Below are 21,037 nucleotides of genomic sequence, written 5' to 3' on the forward strand. Positions count from 1 at the left end.
CCAGCGTGTGGAGCATAAGCATATTTATGTGCCTCATCGGGTGCGCCATATACCTCAAGTGCACCCAACGCCGCAGCAGCATCGAGAACACGGGCGTAACAAGCTACACCCTTAGTTCTCTCTTAAGGGGGGAGGAGTTAAGGAACGCTTCCCACGTATCCCCGACCTCCAGCAACACACCGACGGCAAGACATTAAAGATTATCTTCAGCGTCGATAGAAGGAATGCAGACGCACCTAATGGGATAAACAAACGCACCCTTTGATACAAGTACAGGCGTATGTAATGCATCACCTATTTTATGGCGGTTGTCAATTAATACCGCTCCCACGGGATCGACTCTTCATTATCTTAATGGCAGCGACAGCATAAACGCTCCAGAAACTTCTCATGGCCTACGTGACTCCAGACAACGCATCCCCACGGTTTCGGGATGAATATAAGCGGCCATCCCGACCAGCGGAAGACAGTTCTCATCGAGTTCTCATCGAGTTCTCATCGAGTCCTCATCTAGTTCGCATCCAGCGACCAGGCTACACGTGAGCTCCGAATCGCTCGGTGTACCGGTACACCCTCGCGCTTCTAAACTATATTGAATTAAACTCGTAATTGTAAAATCAAATAAAGTAAATACCTCCTCATCGGTGTTTTATAAGAAGACCTCCGTTCTCTCAAGACACTTAACTCTTCTTTAAATGCCACGACTCAGTTAGAGGAAGTATACTGAACCAAACTAACTGCTACATTTAATTAACCCTTAAATTGCCTTTATTACCTCATATTTCGATTTCGTTTAAAACTTTTTTTTTATGAAAAAAAAGTGTAAAATATTTTTTTTTACTTTTTTACAAAGTTCGCATTTTTTTTTTTTTTTTTTGCTTATTATTTTGAAAGCCTATATTATGTTTATACTCTACGCAAAATTTCATAGTGGGCCGCAAAGTAGTTTAGGAGCTATACGAATAACAATACCAAAGTGCGGCGTCAGCCCCATAGTAGCATCACCCCGTCCATAGTTACGACGACACATTTTCGTTTCACATACATTTTAAATACTGTTATTAATGGTTGTGTCTGATTAATTCGGTGATTTCCCACTAGTTACCACCAAATAATCACCAGTGGTAACAACTGAGATTTTTTTCCCCACTTGTTCCCACCGGAAACAATTGAAAAAAAAATACTAGTGGCATTTTTTCTCAGGGGTCATTCATTAATAAAATTTCGTCACACGTTTAGGGGGAGGGAGAGGTCAAGAAATGTGACATGTTGTGACTTTGTAACGTCACTTAAACTTCACCTGTAACCGAACATTATTTTTATTTTTGAGTATTCGCTGTATAGTTAGATAATATAGGTTTTTGCAATGAAACATAGTTTTTCTGCGTTATATTTTTATTCCTAATCCGTTTCGTGTCATAAAATATCGAATACTAAAATAATAATACCTACGTAATTCGAATTCCTGATTTAGTTGAAAACAAAATTGCAAAATATGTGACGTCACACTATGGGGTAGGGGGTTAGGGTTGTCAAATGTGACAAGCAGGGGGTGGGGGCTGTTGTGACGTAATTTATGGATGAACCCCTCAGTAGTTACCACCAAAACTTTTAGAGTGTTCAATACTAATTAAAATACCTAGAATAATACACAAAAATGAAAACAATGTTCGGTTACAAGTGAAGTTGAAGTGACGTCACAAAGTCACAACATGTCACATTATCTTGACCTCTCCCTCCCCCTAAACGTGTGACGTAATTTTATTAATGAATGACCCCTGAGAAACAATGCCACTAGTATTTTAGTACTAGGATTTTTTTTTTTTATTGTTTCCAGTGGGAACAAGTGGGGAAAAAAATCCCAGTTGTTACCACTGGTGATTATTTGGTGGTAACTAGTGGGAAATCACCGAATTAATCAGACGCAACCATTAATAACAGTATTTAAAATGTATGTGAAAAGAAAATGTGTCGTCGTAACTATGGACGGGGTGATGCTACTATGGGGCTGACGCCGCACTTTGGTATTGTTATTCGTATAGCTCCTAAACTACTTTGCGGCCCACTATGAAATTTTGCGTAGAGTATAAACATAATATAGGCTTTCAAAATAACAAGCAAAAAATTTAAAAAAAAATGCAAACTTTGTAAAAAAGTAAAAAAAAAAAATATTTTACACTTTTTTTCATAAAAAAAAAGTTTTAAACGAAATCGAAATATGAGGCAATAAAGGCAATTTAAGGGTTAATTAAATGTAGCAGTTAGTTTGGTTCAGTATACTTCCTCTAACTGAGTCGTGGCATTTAAAGAAGTGTAAATCTCGCCTTAAGTCAAATCTTCTAAGACCCATAATTCATGAAATAGGCTTCCAATTGTAAAAATATTTTGTGGTTGTGTCGAGAACTCATACATGTGTAACATACTCGAATATAACCGAAATCGGAAACCTCAACCATTTTACCCTGTCCGCTTCACGTGAAATGCCCCGTGGTCAAAATCGCGACCATCGTGACCTGCTGTTGTTGACATGTAATTTTACTCAATATTTTGTCCGTTTTGTTCAAGAGTTTATGCAGCTTAAACCTTAAGTAACTGAAATACTGTTTATATTAAATAAAACTATGTCTCATACAGTTATTTGTCAAGTAAATAAGTTGAATATTGTGGTTAGTTTTGTATTATTTTGAATATATTTAATTCTGGCCCAGACAAATCGTTACGTCCGTTTGGTAACAATTTGAAGCGTAACATATAGCCGGACTAGAAAAATGTAACCAAACGGACACGGTAAAGTCGCACGCACATTGAGTATATGTAGTTTTTACCGTGACTTTGTCTGTACTTATTTAATTAATGTGCAATTAATAAGTAATATTTTATGAAGTAATATTAAGTTTTTTTATGTTTAAAACTCTATCTACTGATTTTAGTACATATATTGTAGTCCTTTTTTTATTCACTGAGTATTTGTGTAAATTTTTGATTATTGTGATCTCGTCTTTACTTTATCCATTAAGTTACATGGGTGTCCATTTGGAAATGTCCCCTTGTTTTCAAAAGTATTTTTATTGTTTATTTAACGTTTAAAAGCTAAAATATTTAAATTTTTTGACAATAATCACATGTTTTGTTAATTCTAATGATTGTTATTCGTCACATGGCAGTAATACCAATAACTATTTAATAAACCTAAAAATAAGGTACGATTTGGGGTCACCTTGTAACCAAACCACCTAAAGTTCCCTTTTATGAAAAATGTTGGTTCTTAATCGGTCAATGATGATTGTTTTTAGTTTGTTTATTAACAGTTCTAAGCTTTGAACATAAAAACATTTGCTTCAAGTATGTCGTTTATTTACTACATCAAAAACCATTTGTAACCAAACGGATCACAAAAAACCTCCCTCATCCTATTAAATATTAATTTTAACTGGTTTATCCTAAAAATATGACGATTCTCTTTGGTGTTTGGTAAACTAGAATATATTTACTCATAGAATTACATGAAAAAGTACCAAATAATGCAAAATATATTTTCAACTCGTCAATTGAGTCATGGTACAACTTTAAATAGAAATGCCCCCATAATGCACAAAACAAAGGAACAACCTCCTCCTCATTCTTTCTTCCGTGCCACAATGAGATCTAGTTCTTACTTTTCTATAATCGAATATAGGGTAATTGTGTCAGATACCGTCCAATTATAGGAGATGTCTACTTTGAAATGCTAAAAAAAAATATTTAAGTAGTCTTACTTAAATGTGCTATATTTGTTTGTATTGCTCATATTGTCTATTTTAGGTTAATATTACGTGACCTTAAATAATATTTACGGTTTATTTTATAAAAAATATATTTTGAAAAAGTAGGGTTATTTCAGTTTCCGTCCGCCTGTGAGCTACTTTTCGTCCACGTATGAGTCAGTTTTCGTCCACTGTATGAAAAAGTACTGTAGGGTGCATTATTGCATTGAAAATCAATTATACCTATCTTTATTTTTTGTTTTTATGTTATATAGATAATTCTTAGTTAGTTACTAGCTTCTGCCCGTGACTTCGACCGCGTAGAATGGTTATTTTCGTGATAAATATTTATATATATTTCCTTCCTCAGGACTCAGACCGACAAACAGTGTTACATTCGCATTTATAATATATAATATCAATATAATAAGGAATCATTTATTTTTAAGCTATGTACGTTACTAGTACCGACTTAGTTTTGTTTTGCATATGCGACAAAAAAATCGCAGCGATTTTAAAATTGTGATTTGTCACATTTTTCCGCGACTGCTCGCGACGCCATTGTCACAAAGTGAATTGCAGCATACGGAGTTGTATGGCCCCGCGCGCACTGCGATAATAAAATCGCACCCCGGACCTCAGTCGGCATTTCGCTCTCCAAGAGTCAACATATCGGAACCTGCTTCTCCAATGGAGTCACAAGATGAGACGCTAGATGTTGACCGTTTAATTATAGAAATAGAAGGAGATCACCTTTGTGGTATAAATACTCAGTCATACAGCGATTGCATATTGTTTCACGCCTGGCGACTGGTACGAAATCCATGTCGAGAATGAACAAATCGTCGACTTTTCATCGCAGTGCGCGCAGTGAATTTTCTGCGATAAATTACAGCGCGATTCTAAAATCGTCTCGCAAAAATTAAAATCGTGGTGCGCGCTTGGCCTTACAGACGCCCGGACCGTGACTTTGCGGTCCGGCGCACGTTCGATCGTGTGTAAGGTGATCCGCCGTATGTACGTCCATTAAAGCCGTGTAACAGACAACCGCACCCATGAGTGAGAGCGAGAAAGAGATGGCTTTTAAGGACGCAGTTTTATAAAGCCCCACATTCACACTCCTACCGTGTAGGCCGCCTCGTAGTCCGCCTCGTTGGGTAGGATTGTGTATGGGGGTTGTGGACTACGAGCCGTCCTACAAACGGCTAAAAGGTAGGACGGCTCGTAGTCTACAACCCCCATACACAATCCTACCCAACGAGGCGGACTACGAGGCGGCCTACAAGGTAGGAGTGTGAATGCGGGGCTTAAGTGAGAGCGAAAAACAGATACTTATTAAACCAGCATCCACACGGCCTGGTACAGCTATCAGTTCATGCTGTAGGATATAGAGCGAGATAGGGAGACAATTATATGTCTCATTCTTGCAGGACTATTTTGTAACATCGTGTAAATACTGCTTAATAATCATAGACATTTCAATTATTTTAAAGCCCGCTCCACACTCGTGCGCGAGATATTAAGGAGGGAAAATCGTAAGATTTGACATTTTTTATATTAAGATTCGAGTAATGCTTGATGCTTAAATAATTAATTGCCTATTTTAACTTATTTCCTCGCATATTTGGGGCAAACCACTATGCTCCGGTGGGAATAGCAATTCGTGGAATCGTCTCATTGTCGGACTCAGTTCAATTCTTTCATTTCGTCGAACAAAATCGAAACTCATCCACGAATTGCTATTTTCGCCCTCAGTAATCATGTAATAATAAATCTCGTCTACACCACTCATAGTACATGGACGGAAACTGAAACAATATTTAAAGCTATTTTTAGTTTTCGACCACGTATTTTAAACATGATTTTAATCAAGCAACACTGACAAAATCGTGGACGAAAACTAAAATGTATAATCTTATAAGCAAGAAACATCATTTTAAGAGAAAATATATAGTAGTTTATAAGTCTTTTGAAGTAAAACGATCATAACAAATACTCACCTAGCTGTTCCAGTTACCGTCCGTGTGGTCGGAAACTAAATATTTTTCAAAATTAGTATGTCAGTACTCGTCCACTAAATTTATCAAAGATTATTATGAAAAAACTATAAAAAACACTTAAAATTGCGTTTACTATACTTTTAAGTTGCAGTATGTGCCAATAACGTAACTTAAACTAGTTAAATTAATTAATAAACTTACCGTGAACATTTGCCGCCAACACTTTTTTTTTCTTGCAAAATGACGTTTTCAAGCTCTGGATGCAATGCCGCCACTTACATAATTTTTTTTAAAGCCGCTATTTGTCAAATAACACTTTTATTTTGGTAAAAATATTGCTTAGACATTATGGATTGCAACAAATCCAAACATGTGTGAGAAGGCTTGTTTATATTCAAATTTTCCGCAATTCTTTGTAGCAACTCCGCCAAGTGGACGGAAACAGGCACTGGACGGCAAACAGACACAATTACCCTATATATCCCTTCGCGCCTACATTTTTCAAATTTGCCGCCTTTTTCTACTGACAAGATCTGCTTGACCAGCTCTAGTTTACGAATCAAACGCTAGATGTCGCTGTTCCGTCTAGTGAGAATCCTGAATCGCGCTATTAAATTTTTTCTCGAGACAATGGGTGAAATTGTTAACTAAACTTTATGCCCCTGGGGTCCAGGGGCATAAAGTTTAGTTAACAATTTCATCGCTAGATGTCGCTGTTCCGTCTAGAGAAAATCCTGAATCACGCTTTAAGATTTTTCTCGAGATAATGACTCTTGACGCCTATAATTATTTTTTTAGTTTACAAATCCATCGCTAGATGTCGCTGCGCCGTCTAGTGAAAATCCTGAATCGCGTTGTTAAGATTTTTCTCGGAATAATGACCCCAGTCGCATAAAATTTAGTTTAGTTTACAAATTCATCGCTAGCTGTCGCTGTTCCGTCTAGTGAAAATCCTGAATCGCGTTATTAAGATTTTTCTTCAGATAATGACCCTAGACGCCTAAAATGTTTGTTTAGTTTACAAATTTATCGCTAGATGTCGCTGCACCGTCTAGTGAAAATCCTGAATCGCGATGTTAAGATTTTTCTCGAAATAATGACCCCAGTCGCATAAAGTTTAGTTTAGTTTACAAATTCATCGCTAGCTGTCGCAGTTCCGTGTAGTGAAAACCCTGAATCGCGTTATTAAGATTTTTCTTGAGATATAATGACGCCAGACGTCTACAATTTTGTTAAGTTTAATAAATTAATCAACAATAGATGTTGTTCCGTCCAGTGAAAAAACTGAATCGGATATTAAAATTTAAAATTCCTTCAAATGGTGAGCCCAGATGCCCCAGTACACCCTAGATGAAGACTATAAATCTCTTGTTGATATTGTGATAATCGCTGCTTCCTGCGAAACGCTGCTTGTTTTTTGCGCTGGTCGCTTTTCAGTGAAGGAAAACATCGCGAGGAAACCGGACTAATCCCAGTAAGGCCTAAAGGTTGGAAGGTCAGATAGCAGTCGCTTTCGTATAAACTAGTGCCTACGCCAATTCCACCAGGCTTCCATGAGCCGTGGCAAAATGTCGGGATAACGTCAGGAAAATGACGTTGATAACCGCTGCTTGTGCTTTTCTAACCAATAGTAAATATAAGGAAACTTAAAAATATTTATAAAATTCTGAATGTAAAACTTTCTACTATGTATACTGCCACTACGTCCTGTGCAGCCTGACGGTTTTCTGTGGTGCTACGTCAATGTACACTAACTACAAGTATTCTCCAATATTTAGTCACACACAGTTGTCAATGACGAATATGAACGGAAGTCTTATAGGTACTAGTACTACCCAAATGACAACGTGGTAAGCATGAGTTTATTGTATAAACGTGACCGTAGGTTTTACTATGTAATATTTTTTATCTAGGCTGGTAATAAAAACGGAATTTCTGAGTAAACACCTCAGAGTTGATAATGATATCCGTTTCCGACTGATTTTGTAAATATATTGAACTGATTCACGTTGTGATCAGAATAGTGAGTAGATATTTTGATTAGTGTCCGACCAAAGTTTCGGTTTCGCCATAAATTAACAATGTTTTTACCGAAGATTCATTTTCGGCCGCGTCGAAACTGTATTCCGGTACCTACTTAGTGTCTAATGGAAGTTTCGGCATAATAATAATTATGTTTTGGTTTCGGCCGAAACTACTTAAAAACCGAACTTTCGGTTTCCGCATAAAATCCGGTTTCACTTGGACACTAGTTTTATACATATTACATATAGCATAGCATTTATTTATTTTATTTCATTGCTTTCACAAACAAACGAAAGTCATCCCAATTAGTTATACAACAAGGTTCAAATTAAAAATAGGAATTGTTGTATGGTGGGCCTTATTATGAGGCTATAGGTAAACACCGATTGGGCCTATCTTTTACCCAATCGATGTAATTTTAAAATTAAAATTACAGTTAAATTGGGCTGATTATAGGTACGTAGTAGATTGGCCAACCAAACTATCATTTTAGTGAGATCTACGTATGGGATTTAAAATATTAACTTAACTTAGTTTTGTCAGAGCGGTGTAAGGAATAATTCCACAATGCACCTTGCATTGCGGAGTTTGAAATCATAGCTTTCCTGGTTCATTTACGCTACGTCTATTGTTTATATTTGCGTCATTGGAATCAAAGCAAACATCCCATCACACGTCATAGACTGACAGTGACATAAAAACAAGACCTAAAGTGTCATTTAATAGAACTTGCTAACTATGTAAACAAAAGTTACTAGTAATTTGACATTCAGTGTCAATTTTAGTATGGCGGTTTGTTTACATAGTTAGCAAGTTCTATTGAATGACACTTTATGTTGTCTCGTAACAAACTGATGCTAGGTACTGTTTTCGTTGAAGATCAGGTCCAAGTCATTGCGATTTGGTATGCTGTCGATCTGCCTTTACTTCGCTTGTCCAATAATCTAATGAGATGACATGACGCACTAAATGGACATGTTTTTTCAGGGCTGTCGCTCATAATATCACACTTATACATACCTATATTTAAGAATGAATAAGAATTAAAAAAATAGGAAAACTCAAACCAACGGGCATAGCTGACGGGTATAGAAGCCATAATGGATGGACAAAGGTATTTTGGCTTTTATGCCCCTTAATTTGTGACACATTTTCCAAATCCTCGACTCATGGACAGAGGTGTTTTTCGGATACCCGTCAGCTATGGTTAATTTAATATACAATCAATTGTGTAGAATTAAAAAAAAATACATCTCTGAATATGGCTCATTGTTTATTTAAGAAACGGGCTGAAAGTGGTACGTTTCTGGTGAAAAGCATCAATTCTAACTAGAAGAGTTGACGCTTTCATTTCACTCCATACGTGCGCCAAAATACCTCATCAGAAATGGGTGCCTTTCATCCCTAGTCAACAATAACTATTATATTCTATGATGGTAATATCCAGGGAGGAAAACGCTTGTATGGAGATTTAAGAAGCGGTCGTCCACTATCGTCGGAAGTTACTGAGTAATATATTAATTTTAATGCAAAAGTCTGGATATGGGAAAGTAATACTGGGGCTGGGAATAAGGGAAAAAAAACCATGCATTAAATACTCGTATTTTGTGTTTTTTTTTTCTATTGGCGAACCCACAGGAAAAAACCTAAAGGTATTAGGCTATAAAATGGCTTATAATACAGGTATTACCTACATTTATCAACACTATCACGTGTCATGTACAATCAGCATACATATATGTACATATGTAGTACCTACTTAGTACATAGTGACGTACAAGTGACTAAAGAGAAGAAAGGGAAGTAATTAAATAATTTAGCTAAAAAGCATTCAGCAGATAAATCAGATTGTCAGCAAAGGGTAAATTACGAGTAGGACTCAGGGGTAGGCAAACCGCGGCTCGAGGCCCGCATGCGGCTCTTTGGTATATTATTATACGTTTACCATGAACGAAAGTCATAGAGCTGCTGGTTTTCCAAACAAACGTATTCCCTATTTTCCTCTCTGGATATTAACATAATTCCAAATATTTTACAAAATTTGATGTATTTTAGTCATAGCTATGAAAATAATTAAAAAATCGAAAAAATTCAAACGGCCGGGCGTTTGAATTTTTTCGATTTTTTAATTATTATAAGAGTTAAGTACAAAGCTCCTAACCTAACTCTTATAATAAAGCTTAGCATAGCATAGCATAGCATAGCATAGCATAGCTATGATTAAAATATATCAAATTGTGTAAAAATATTATCCATAATGTCAATATCCAGGAAGGAAAATGAGGACTACGTTTGTATGGAGAATCGATCGTCCCCTAATGGTAGCGGCTAGGTACCTAATTTACAAATTAGGTACAGTATATATATTCACTCAGTATGAACAACAAAGTTTAAACTACTTGACTGGCATGAAAATATTATTAGACTGTACTGTAAAGCGCAAATATTATTTTCACCGAGTTCTTTTATTCTAATATTTTATTTATGATATGTTCCGCAAACTAAATATGTACATAGATAAGGAATATTTACACTTAAGCTTGATTCTGCTGGCAGTTAGCTGTGTAGTCTTGTGCAAAAGTGTCCAACATCTCTTGAGACTCAAAGCGCGCGTTACTGGAGCAACGGAGCTTGAGCGTTATGGTAGCATTACTGAAACAGATTCAAGAGGAACTTTTAATCCCAAAATAAATATAAGCACAAAAGGAAAAAGAAGTAAATACTTATTTTTTGCGATAGTATGACTTCCTTTAGTAGTAGGTAAAGGTTAAGTACTTAATTTGTAAAGAACTTCATAGATCACTGTAAGAGTACGTGTATGTGTTTTATCGCTATATATGAATATAATTCCCATTACCTTTTCATTTAGATAACTCCCAGAACATCGGACGGGTTATCCACTTTTCTCATTAGGGGTTAAAACAGATAACATTCATATGTATTTATTATCACGCCACCTTAGTTGCAATTAGACATATTATTGAGGTCAGGTGAGGGAAGAGAAACACCGGGACAAGAGAAACTCTAGGGAATCTTCGGAGTCGCACCCCACCTGGCCTTATACCATATAGGTAAGGATATAATTGATAAGGATCAAATTCTGATTTTAGTATAATATAATATAATGCGTATTGGATAAATAGGGGTTGCAAATCGTGGTTTGTGACTTGCATGTGGCTCTTTTAGTTTCCCGAAAATATAAATTTAGAGAGAGGCGGCTCTTTGAAATCCTTAAAGCTTACGATTTTTGGCTCTTTCCTTACAATCTTCACGACCCCTTAAATTTATTGATGACGTGCGTTTTGACAACCCTATAAATTTGTCAAAGTATCCTGCGTTGTAATTTCGTCATAACAGGCGTGTATGCGTTACTCACTTACTGTTTACTCTAGAATATAAATACACGGTATAGCACAAACGACTTGCAATCAAAATCACAGTCAACATTCAACACCGGCAAGCGACAGTTGTTGAAACAATGGGTTTTCGTGTGCTCGTATTTTTTACCATAATCGGACTAGCGCAAATAGCGCAATGCAAGCGTACGTTGTTTTTATATATCTTTGTACCTAATTAGTAATTAATTTCGATATTTTATTATAAAGAGGGCCAAAACGATATTTTTCCGTTCAGTTTCATAATTTACCTAAACTTGAACATGGAATAAATGGTTTGGACTGAACGGAGTCTTTAATTCGTTAACTGTATGTAGGATGTCTCGGAAAATCGAGTCCGGTTAATTGACAACATCGGTCATATATGAAGTCCACTTTACATAATATCCACAATATATTTTCAATTCCAGTGCTAAATTTGTCGTGCCAACAAATTCACCAATTCGTGGATGGTCACAATTCAAGGCGCCTTGAAGTGGCAAATGGGAAAATAGACAGGCAACCAAGCGCTGAAAAGATGAAGTCAGTAGTAAGTATATTTTTTGCATGACTTTAGAAGTATATTACTTTGTTTATACAACATTGAAGATTAATCTCATTTTACATTAAACATAAGTGCCTAAAATCATAACAAAACACTTAAATTAAAAACTTATAAAATAAATAATTGTCATATTAACTCACATTTATAGACGGGTCTAACTCGAAATTTATTCAATTACCTTTATTTACCGACGTTTCGACACAGGTCTCACTGGTGAGTTAATATGTGTTCAAAACGCGAAGGTTTTAAATATTATAAATAATTGTCCTAAGTACCTAGTTATCGCTTCGTAGGTAGGTTGCCAAGGAGGCTGGCCACATTACCTCTCTGGACACATTTCTTTTTCATTGCCTATCGTTTGATTATAATTGGACCTAACCGAACTAATTATGTAATAAGTCGCTATCCATTAAAACAACTTTCAAAGATTGAGTAGCCACCCGTAAACTACAAATATAATTATTTATGAAGTTCTAGACGTTATTTTCAAATTGTGGATCTTTAATCAATAAAAGGCTTTATGAGATATTTACTCAACTTTAGGTTTGAAATCCTATTTTGGCATTATTAAGTCGGTAATATGAAGTCAATAGACAAACGTGAATTTAAAGTTATGTACTTAATCGCAGATTAAGATCTAAGATGTTTTTATAATTAACGATTAATAGTAGTTTCGTGTCAATGTCTAATTATATTATAGTCGGTACCTAGTGTACCTACACTATTGCGATCGGGTCCTTATTTTCTTTTAAGAGAAAAACTCGTCCCTCACCTCGTTAATCCTTTACTTCTTATCGCCTACTTATTTCTAGCCTATTTTTATGGCATGTTTGAATCTTTCTAACTTTACAACTCGCTACAAGTTTGTTTCCCTCTTATACCTACTTCGAAACCCTTGCAATGCCCAAACTTCAACTTTTTGAACCACTCGCCTCTAGGTCAATTTTAAAACCATTAATTTGCTTAACATAATAGCAAACAAGCAATAATTAGAATAAAAACTGTTAAACCGAACAATATTTCTTCGTATACTTAACACGTTGTTGCGTAGACATACCTACTGGATTAGTTTCGTTCCGTAGTCTTACTAGATTCGATGTTAGATTGACCCAATAAATATTTTCGACTCATTATAAATGTATCTAGCTTAACTTAGTAACTAATTACAATCATTCTATAAAGATTTGGGACGAAGAACTAGCCGCCAAGGCGGCACATTGGGCATCTACAAACCCTTCGGGTCATAACCCTGATAAAACAGTCGGTGAGTATTTTGATGTTAATATTGTCATTATTACCATTACCCTACTACAACTACAACATATATTGATATTGACAAATTATTGTCTTAGATGTTAGATTGTGTACTCGTACTAATAGCGCTGGTCGATATTTTGATGGAAAAATCCAATCAATTATGTATTATCAATTAATTAACAATCAAGTTATGGAGGTTTTCGCAGTTTGTTAATAATGTCACGAGACTCCTATACCAATAAATGATAATTGTAGAAGGGATATTATATTTAACTAACATTATTTAATTAAAATGATTGAATGTTTGCTTTTATATTTGTTTTGTTAGAAATAATCATCCAAAAATCATGCTTCGAATGACCTAAGGGGTCGTTTCCTCCTACGTCATGCTACCATCATCCGATGTCCTGACCCCCCCCCCCCAATTTGAAATGACGTAATTTATGAATAGCCCGTTCCATAAATTGCACAACTCCAAACACTCCGATCTCCATCGGTATTCAGCCACCAGGTGCCTCGATTAAATTATAAAAATAATTGAATAGTAACGGCTCAATAACTATAGAGGTTTCTTAATAAATCCCAAGCCTTCCCCATTTATTTTTTCCCGAGATTGTTTAAATGCGTTTCTAATATAGGTAATTTCTTATTTTTGTTCAGGAGCCGGAAAGTACCAAACGGGCGAAAATCTCTACTGGTATATGACCACAGACAAATCGTACAAATTGAACGTGGATAACGCTCTAAAATCGTGGTTTGAAGAGTACATGGACTATACCTTCGGACCCCTAAAGGGGTCTGATTTTACAAGCAGCAAAGAGATTGGGCACTACACGCAGGTGCGCTTTAGGAATATCTAAAAATGTCTGGCCTTAATGATAAATTAATAAATCAAGATACAAATTATCGATTTTTTAAGTAGTGGACTGCAGGTCACACGCCATTGTGGATTGTATCATTTTCCATATTTTCAACTAAGTTACAATTTCTAGATATAATGTTACTATATAAACTTCACAGTAATGAGTCACATAAACACTTCACAGGAATGAGTAGTTACAAAACGACAAAATTGGCTTTTATTTTAATAATGAAAAAATATATAAGAATATAAAAACTCTAGTTAAACTTCTTGAAAAAGAAAACTGTGTAAAATACTTCTTCCGGAATTTCAAACAGCCGCCTCACTAAAAGAGCTGATTGCTGCTCGCGAGCCATGATTTGTCAACCCCTGACCAAACCTACTGAGCGCGTGGGTTCTATTCTGTCGCATTTTGTACACAGACTTTAATATTAAGAGGCCGTTGTTAAACAATAATTCAAAATAAACTTGTTTACAGATGGTATGGTCCGATTCAACACACGTCGGTTGCGCAGTGTCACAAAACCACGACGGAAACTGGAACAAATTTACAGTGGTCTGCAACTACGGACCAGCGTAATTATTTTCATTTTTTGTTTATTTTCTGGCTCACCAATTGACAGAAAAAGGCGCGTTATTCAAAATTTGTATGGAAGACTGGCCCTTCGCGCCTTTATGTGCAAATCACGGATTTAGAGTTAATAAACTGGATCGAGTACATTGACCAAAAAGTGTGTCCACATGAGAAGTCAAACTAGAGCCCTGCATCTCGTTCTAATTAGGGTGACCATAAGACATCTGTATGTGGGATATTAGGATAACATGGAATATATCAGTAGGGTGTGTCATTTTCTAAATAAAGTGAAATTTTAAGTGGTCAGGTTTTTTTTTCATTTGTAGTCGGCTTCTTTCGCACTCACTCATGGTATGTTCATAAAGGTAGGCTACCCTTTTGTCCACTTCAGTTTTTTTAAGTATAAGCGTCATTGAAGATCTGTTTAGCAAATATGACGTTTTTTTTAAAGTTGGTGCCTTTTTTCTATTGACGGAAATGTGTCCTACCTATAAAGAATCGATGTCATATATAAACAGTTTAACACACCTAACAAAATATTATGTATAAATGAGAGTCTGTAATGTTTAAGGAGTTAAGCACTTTGGTTTTAAATTTTGGCAATTGAAGGGATGTTTACAAAAACAACATACCTGACTACACTGGTTGACACCTGAAACGATTAACAATGTATGTTCTTAAAAAAGTGTCAACCGGTCTAAGCAGTTATGTTGTTTTTGTAAACATCCCTTCAATTGTTCTACAACAAATCTTAAATTAAACATGCCGTATTAAAGACATAAGGTACCTATTATGTTAAACTTACTTTTACATTACCTACGTTAATAATAACTAATAAGAATTCTGTGAGACCGATTCAAAACGTGCCGACATCATAGTCACCCTAATGAGTTTGACAATGTTGCCTTGTATTTTTATAGTAAAATGTAATAATTGTGGCTTTCTTGTGAAACAATATTCCACAATTAGCAATTATTTCACTCCAACAACCTTTAACACAACATTTCTTCACAATTTTTAAGAAATTTCGCATTCACGTGTTTTGAAGAAATGTCATCAAGTTGGGGATACCAATTAATATTTAAAGTTACTACAACTTCTACCATACTAAAATTTAGTTTTTTTTTTGCTGTGTATGCGCTTGGTTTAATCAGTTAATAATATTGGCATCATAATTATTTACAAATTACTTAAAAGATATCAGAACTGTAGTCTGAATATAGCACTAAAATTGTATAAGAAGGTAATTAAATTCAGTAGTTTATTGATATAATTTCTACCATAATGGTATCTTTTTAACATTGGCAACATGTGCGAGTGAGACACAGGGCTCGGGTTTTTCTATCTCAAGTGGACCGTTTTCTCTAGTCTGGTACGAACAACTTTCTGTCTCGGTGATAAGGTTCAAATTAGTATGGCAAAAAAAGTGACAACTCGCTCCAGTTTAAAAAATATAACTTCATGGTGCAAATACACTTTATTTTTAGACCGGCACTATATAATTTGTCAACGACAAACTTACCAAAATCAAAAGTTCCTATAAATAATATATTACGTACTAAGATACATATATGCTCTTTGATAGACCTATGAATTTAGACATTTTTGGTAACACCAGAGACGTGAAATATGTCGGTCTAAAAATTGATTCGCCCATAGTTTTCAAATTAGTATTTTTTCTACAGCTTGCTAGACTTTATTTTCCTCATTTAATTATTTTCCTGGTTGCATTCTCAATCCTGGGTTTTGACGAAAACTATTGACATCCAGCTAGGGTTTGCAATCCGGATCCGAAATGTATGAAATTATCCGGATCTGGATCCGGATCCGCGGATCTTCCCATACATTTCAGATCCGTCGTGCAAACCCTACATCCAACCATATACCAAAGAGGGGAAACCAAGCTTTGTTCTCGGGCCAGTTTTCCTCACTTGGTTTAAAGGATTAGCAGTCTTTAATATTAACTGATCACTGATTTTGAATAAGTACTAAGTGCATCATTGTTTTTTTTTTCAGTGGTAACTGGATAGGCGAAGCGCCGTACAGAGATGGTCACGGTAGCGGCAAACTTGTGTGCGGCGCCGGCGACTGCTCAAGACAGTACGGAAACAAATGCTGAACGCTCATTGGCTAAAATTACAACATGATTTGATTGGCTGGTTTTGGGGTCTCCAAACTTTTTGAGTGTTTGTCAAAACTTTGCATTTACGTTTACATCAGTCGCTGTCAAGGGCCATCTAGGCTGGGGTACCGGTAAACTGGGGTTACTGTGATTCTTGGGTCATCATCAATTGTTATAGTAACCCCGGTTTACGGTACTCCTCGCTGCGGCCGAGATAGAAAGATACCACGCATGTCGTAGTTCGGAAATCCCAGGATTAGTTAATTTCTTTTTGACACTGGACATCATGTTGTCTTACTTATCAACATACTTAAATAACGGCCATTAAAATTAGATCTGTAGAATCCAACGTCGTATTTTAAGATGTAAACCATTTAAATTCCAATAATTTTAACGTCGTCGAATGCGACTCTGGTACCTCAATTTCAACGTCAATTTATTTATTTATAAAATAATAATTCTACAAAGTTCGTGACATGGGTTGACATTTAAATGGGGCCACCTTGATAGATACATAATTTTTAGTTACTTAATCTATTCAATACCACTAAGTTTTATTGACACCCCAGTTTACGGTACCTACAAAAGTTAGAATCTGACCCAAGTACCATCCATGTCATGTATTTGAATATTTATTTAATTTGAAAACAGTTAAGACAGTATGTGAACGACTTCGAAAATTGGCCAGTTTATAACATACCAACATATGTATATGTAGGTATCTATAATACATATTACCTATATTACGAAACAGAGGCTTAAAATAGAATACCTAGAATAAAACCTATTAGTATTATTATTTATTAGTTACAATACCGTGTCTGTGATATTGGAGAGACGAAATTATATTATAATATTTATACATTACATGATGTGTTTAGAAATTATTTTTACCTCTTTAACGCTGTAACCTATACCCATTTTACTCTTCAGCAGTCAAACCCTAAAAGATTCAAATTACTTATAAAGTACCTATAGTATATACAAATACAAATAGTTTATTTCCAAAAAATACATTACAGAATTTACACTTTATACTGACCCCCACACTAGGCAAAGCCTGTCCCGTGAGGGAAATCATACGATTTACTTAAAGGTATTACATGAGCGGCTATTGAATAGGGTTACGAGATGACAGGAATTTTTCTGACATGTCAGGAATTTTGGCCTTTTATCAGGAATGGGGACGGAACACGAAAATGTCAGGATTTTTTTGGATTGATAGACTTTTTTATAAAGTACCTTTTTATTTACTTAAATTAATCCAAAAACATTGTAAAAACATAATAAATGAGATCCACTCAACTTATCAAGCATACATACATAGATGTTTTAGAAATCGAAATCATGTCTAATATTCGCATTTGCAAAGATAACAATATACCTAATAAGAAGTATCCTCTGCCTCTGTGATTAAAATTAATGTAGGTAAAACATCGTGCTTAATCGGACTAAATTACACTACTAAATCCGTACTACCCCCCATCGTAAAAAAAAATATGAATGTCAGGAAAAATATTCGGAAATCAGGAATTTTGTCAGGAAATTCTAAATTTGTATCTGGTAACCCTACTATTGAACCATGTTGAACACAAAATTTAAAGTAGACTTAGGAAATTCATTTACAAGAGAAACATAATATATTTAAGGCCTAAAAATTATTATTCTAATTGAGTGTCAACACGTTGTGTGTGTGTGTGTGTGTGTGTTGTGTGTATAAGTGTGTTATATGTTACCTACTTAGTCCTGCAAGTTACTATAAGAACTATACTGTTGATACTTGGTAAGTAGATGTATTCAGTGAACCGCATTTTTTTGGGGGTTCCCCATACTTAGAACTGAAACTCAAAAAAAATTTTTTCATCAAACCCATACGTGTGGGGTATCTATGGATAGGTCTTCAAAAATGATATTGAGGTTTCTAATATCATTTTTTTCTAAACTGAATAGTTTGCGCGAGAGACACTTCCAAAGTGGTAAAATGTGTGCCCCCCCCCCCCCCCCTGTAACTTCTAAAATAAGAAAATGATAAAACTAAAAAAAATATATGATGTACATTACCACGGGCGTAGCCAGGTTTTAGTATCGGGGGGGGGGGGGGGTTCAAGAAAATAAAAGCGGCCAAGTGCGAGTCGGACTCGCCCATGAAGGGTTCCGCATTTAGGGGATTTATGACGTATTAAAAAAAACTACTTACTAGATCTCGTTCAAACCAATTTTCGGTGGAAGTTTGCATGGTAATGTACATCATATATTTTTTTGAGTTTTATCATTCTTTTATTTTAGAAGTTACAGGGGGGGGGGGGGACACATTTTACCACTTTGGAAGTGTCTCTCGCGCAAACTATTCAGTTTAGAAAAAAATGATATTAGAAACCTCAATATCATTTTGAAGACCTATCCATAGATACCCCACACGTATGGGTTTTGTCAGGAAATTCTAAATTTGTATCTGGTAACCCTACTATTGAACCATGTTGAACACAAAATTTAAAGTAGACTTAGGAAATTAATTTACAAGAGAAACATAATATATTTAAGGCCTAAAAATTATTATTCTAATTGAGTGTCAACACGTTGTGTGTGTGTGTGTGTGTGTGTTGTGTGTATAAGTGTGTTATATGTTACCTACTTAGTCCTGCAAGTTACTATAAGAACTATACTGTTGATACTTGGTAAGTAAATGTATTCAGTGAACCGCATTTTTTTGGGGGTTCCCCATACTTAGAACTGAAACTCAAAAAAAATTTTTTCATCAAACCCATACGTTTGGGGTATCTATGGATAGGTCTTCAAAAATGATATTGAGGTTTCTAATATCATTTTTTTCTAAACTGAATAGTTTGCGCGAGAGACACTTCCAAAGTGGTAAAATGTGTGCCCCCCCCCCCCCTGTAACTTCTAAAATAAGAGAATGATAAAACTAAAAAAAATATATGATGTACATTAGTTACATTACCATGCAAACTTCCACCGAAAATTGGTTTGAACAAGATCTAGTAAGTAGTTTTTTTTTAATACGTCATAAATCCCCTAAATACGGAACCCTTCATGGGCGAGTCCGACTCGCACTTGGTCGCTTTTTTAATGTATATTTATCTACCAGCTGCATGTTTAATTCTTAATATAAATAAAAAGCATTTATTTCAAATAGTTTTTTGGCAACATTACTTACTTAGGTACTTAGTTGAACTAAAGTAAAAAGAAACCTAGGTAAGTACTACATATGTAAATTGTCCCTTCAATTCCTCGCCAACAAAGCTAGAAATAACCTTAAAAAGTAGTAGCAGCGCGCCTGTTTGAAAAGATAATAGGTTATGGGCCCAGTTGCAAACAAAAATATTCGAGACTAGCATTGCCTACTCGCTAGAAAGAAACGAATGTTTTATATGGGTAATATTGCATAGAGCTATTGCTACAATATTCGCCATGACTTTTATATCGGTATCGTAAATATGTGACATAGAAAAAATAATAGTAAATTCAATAAATTTGCAGCAAAAGCGCGCGCTTGGTATAGTTTTTGGGGATGAATGGTTAAATAAATTTAAATACATACACATTTATAATATGTAAGACCCTTAGTTGAAAATAACCAGTAGAGAAATACTTTAATAGGTATATTCCCTGTAATTTCTTAACTTTATCGTTTTATCATTGGCTTAGCTAGGTCAGTTTATCTCTTAATCGTAATGAAATGATTAATCATTCACGCTAGCTCGATAGCGATAAGTATTGTTTAACTAAATATTCAACACTATCGGAGGCTTATGATATGATAATTAGTAAAATTAATGTAACACCAATAGTATCAGAATGTGTATGTGATTCTTACGGTGAAGTTTGATTAATAGCACAATGTATTTGGTAAGTAAGTTAAATAGCCACCTACATAAAATATATACAGGTACCTATACTTTAGCCCCTTATTGCATTTAGAAAAAGTTTGGTTTCGTTAAATGTTTGTTGGTTAACTTTACGTTCTTGGGAATAAGAATAACCGAAGATTTTTGTGTTCTAAGTACATACAAAAATCATACACAAAATCAGTGGGCCGGATTTGTTAGGTAAGTAGGTAAGGTACCTATTATAGTGTGAATTTCCTCGATTTCTGAAGACGCGGTTGATCTCTTCAAAAATAAATAAAATAGTAACAGGGATTAGAACATAAACGGCCCGTGCCTCATTATTTTTGTAGAAGGCCTAGTTAAGCACAGCGCTATAATTTTAAAACAGCACCATACAACAATTATGAGGCACGTATAGGGCTATGGAAATTATCAGACGATGGTATAATTTACATGCCTGTGGCTAGTTATGTTTATATTAGCTAACCTTTGCTGATACCTACTAAACATAATTCAAATAATTCAAATTCTACATAATAACATTAATAACAAATTTATTCTCATTGTCGGCCAGTCCTGTGCCACATGTAGAGTCTACATGTGGCACAGGACTATATACATTGTAGATCAATTCATTATTTCCTAAGCTTGTTGATAGCCTTACGGT

General features: G+C 35.2%; 1 protein-coding gene across 1 annotated transcript; it reads left to right on the top strand.

Moving 5' to 3' along the window:
• The first annotated feature begins 11,064 nt into the window (after positions 1-11,064).
• LOC134649833 (venom allergen 5.02-like) lies at positions 11,065-16,607 on the top strand. The gene is made up of 6 exons (XM_063504667.1): positions 11,065-11,310; positions 11,574-11,692; positions 12,890-12,971; positions 13,625-13,803; positions 14,305-14,402; positions 16,417-16,607. The coding sequence occupies exons 1-6, from the start codon at positions 11,247-11,249 to the stop codon at positions 16,517-16,519; spliced, it is 645 nt and encodes a 214-aa protein (XP_063360737.1). The 5' UTR covers positions 11,065-11,246; the 3' UTR covers positions 16,520-16,607.
• The last annotated feature ends 4,430 nt before the right edge of the window (positions 16,608-21,037 follow it).

The sequence above is a fragment of the Cydia amplana genome, chromosome 7 (assembly GCF_948474715.1).
Source record: "Cydia amplana chromosome 7, ilCydAmpl1.1, whole genome shotgun sequence".
Lineage (NCBI taxonomy): Eukaryota > Metazoa > Arthropoda > Insecta > Lepidoptera > Tortricidae > Cydia > Cydia amplana.

Coding starts and splice junctions, on each gene's coding strand:
- LOC134649833 (XM_063504667.1), top strand. CDS start 11,247: ATGGGTTTTCGTGTGCTCGTATTTTTTACCATAATCGGACTAGCGCAA. Junction 11,311..11,573: donor GCAAATAGCGCAATGCAAGC/GTACGTTGTTTT, acceptor TTTCAATTCCAG/TGCTAAATTTGTCGTGCCAA. Junction 13,804..14,304: donor AGATTGGGCACTACACGCAG/GTGCGCTTTAGG, acceptor ACTTGTTTACAG/ATGGTATGGTCCGATTCAAC.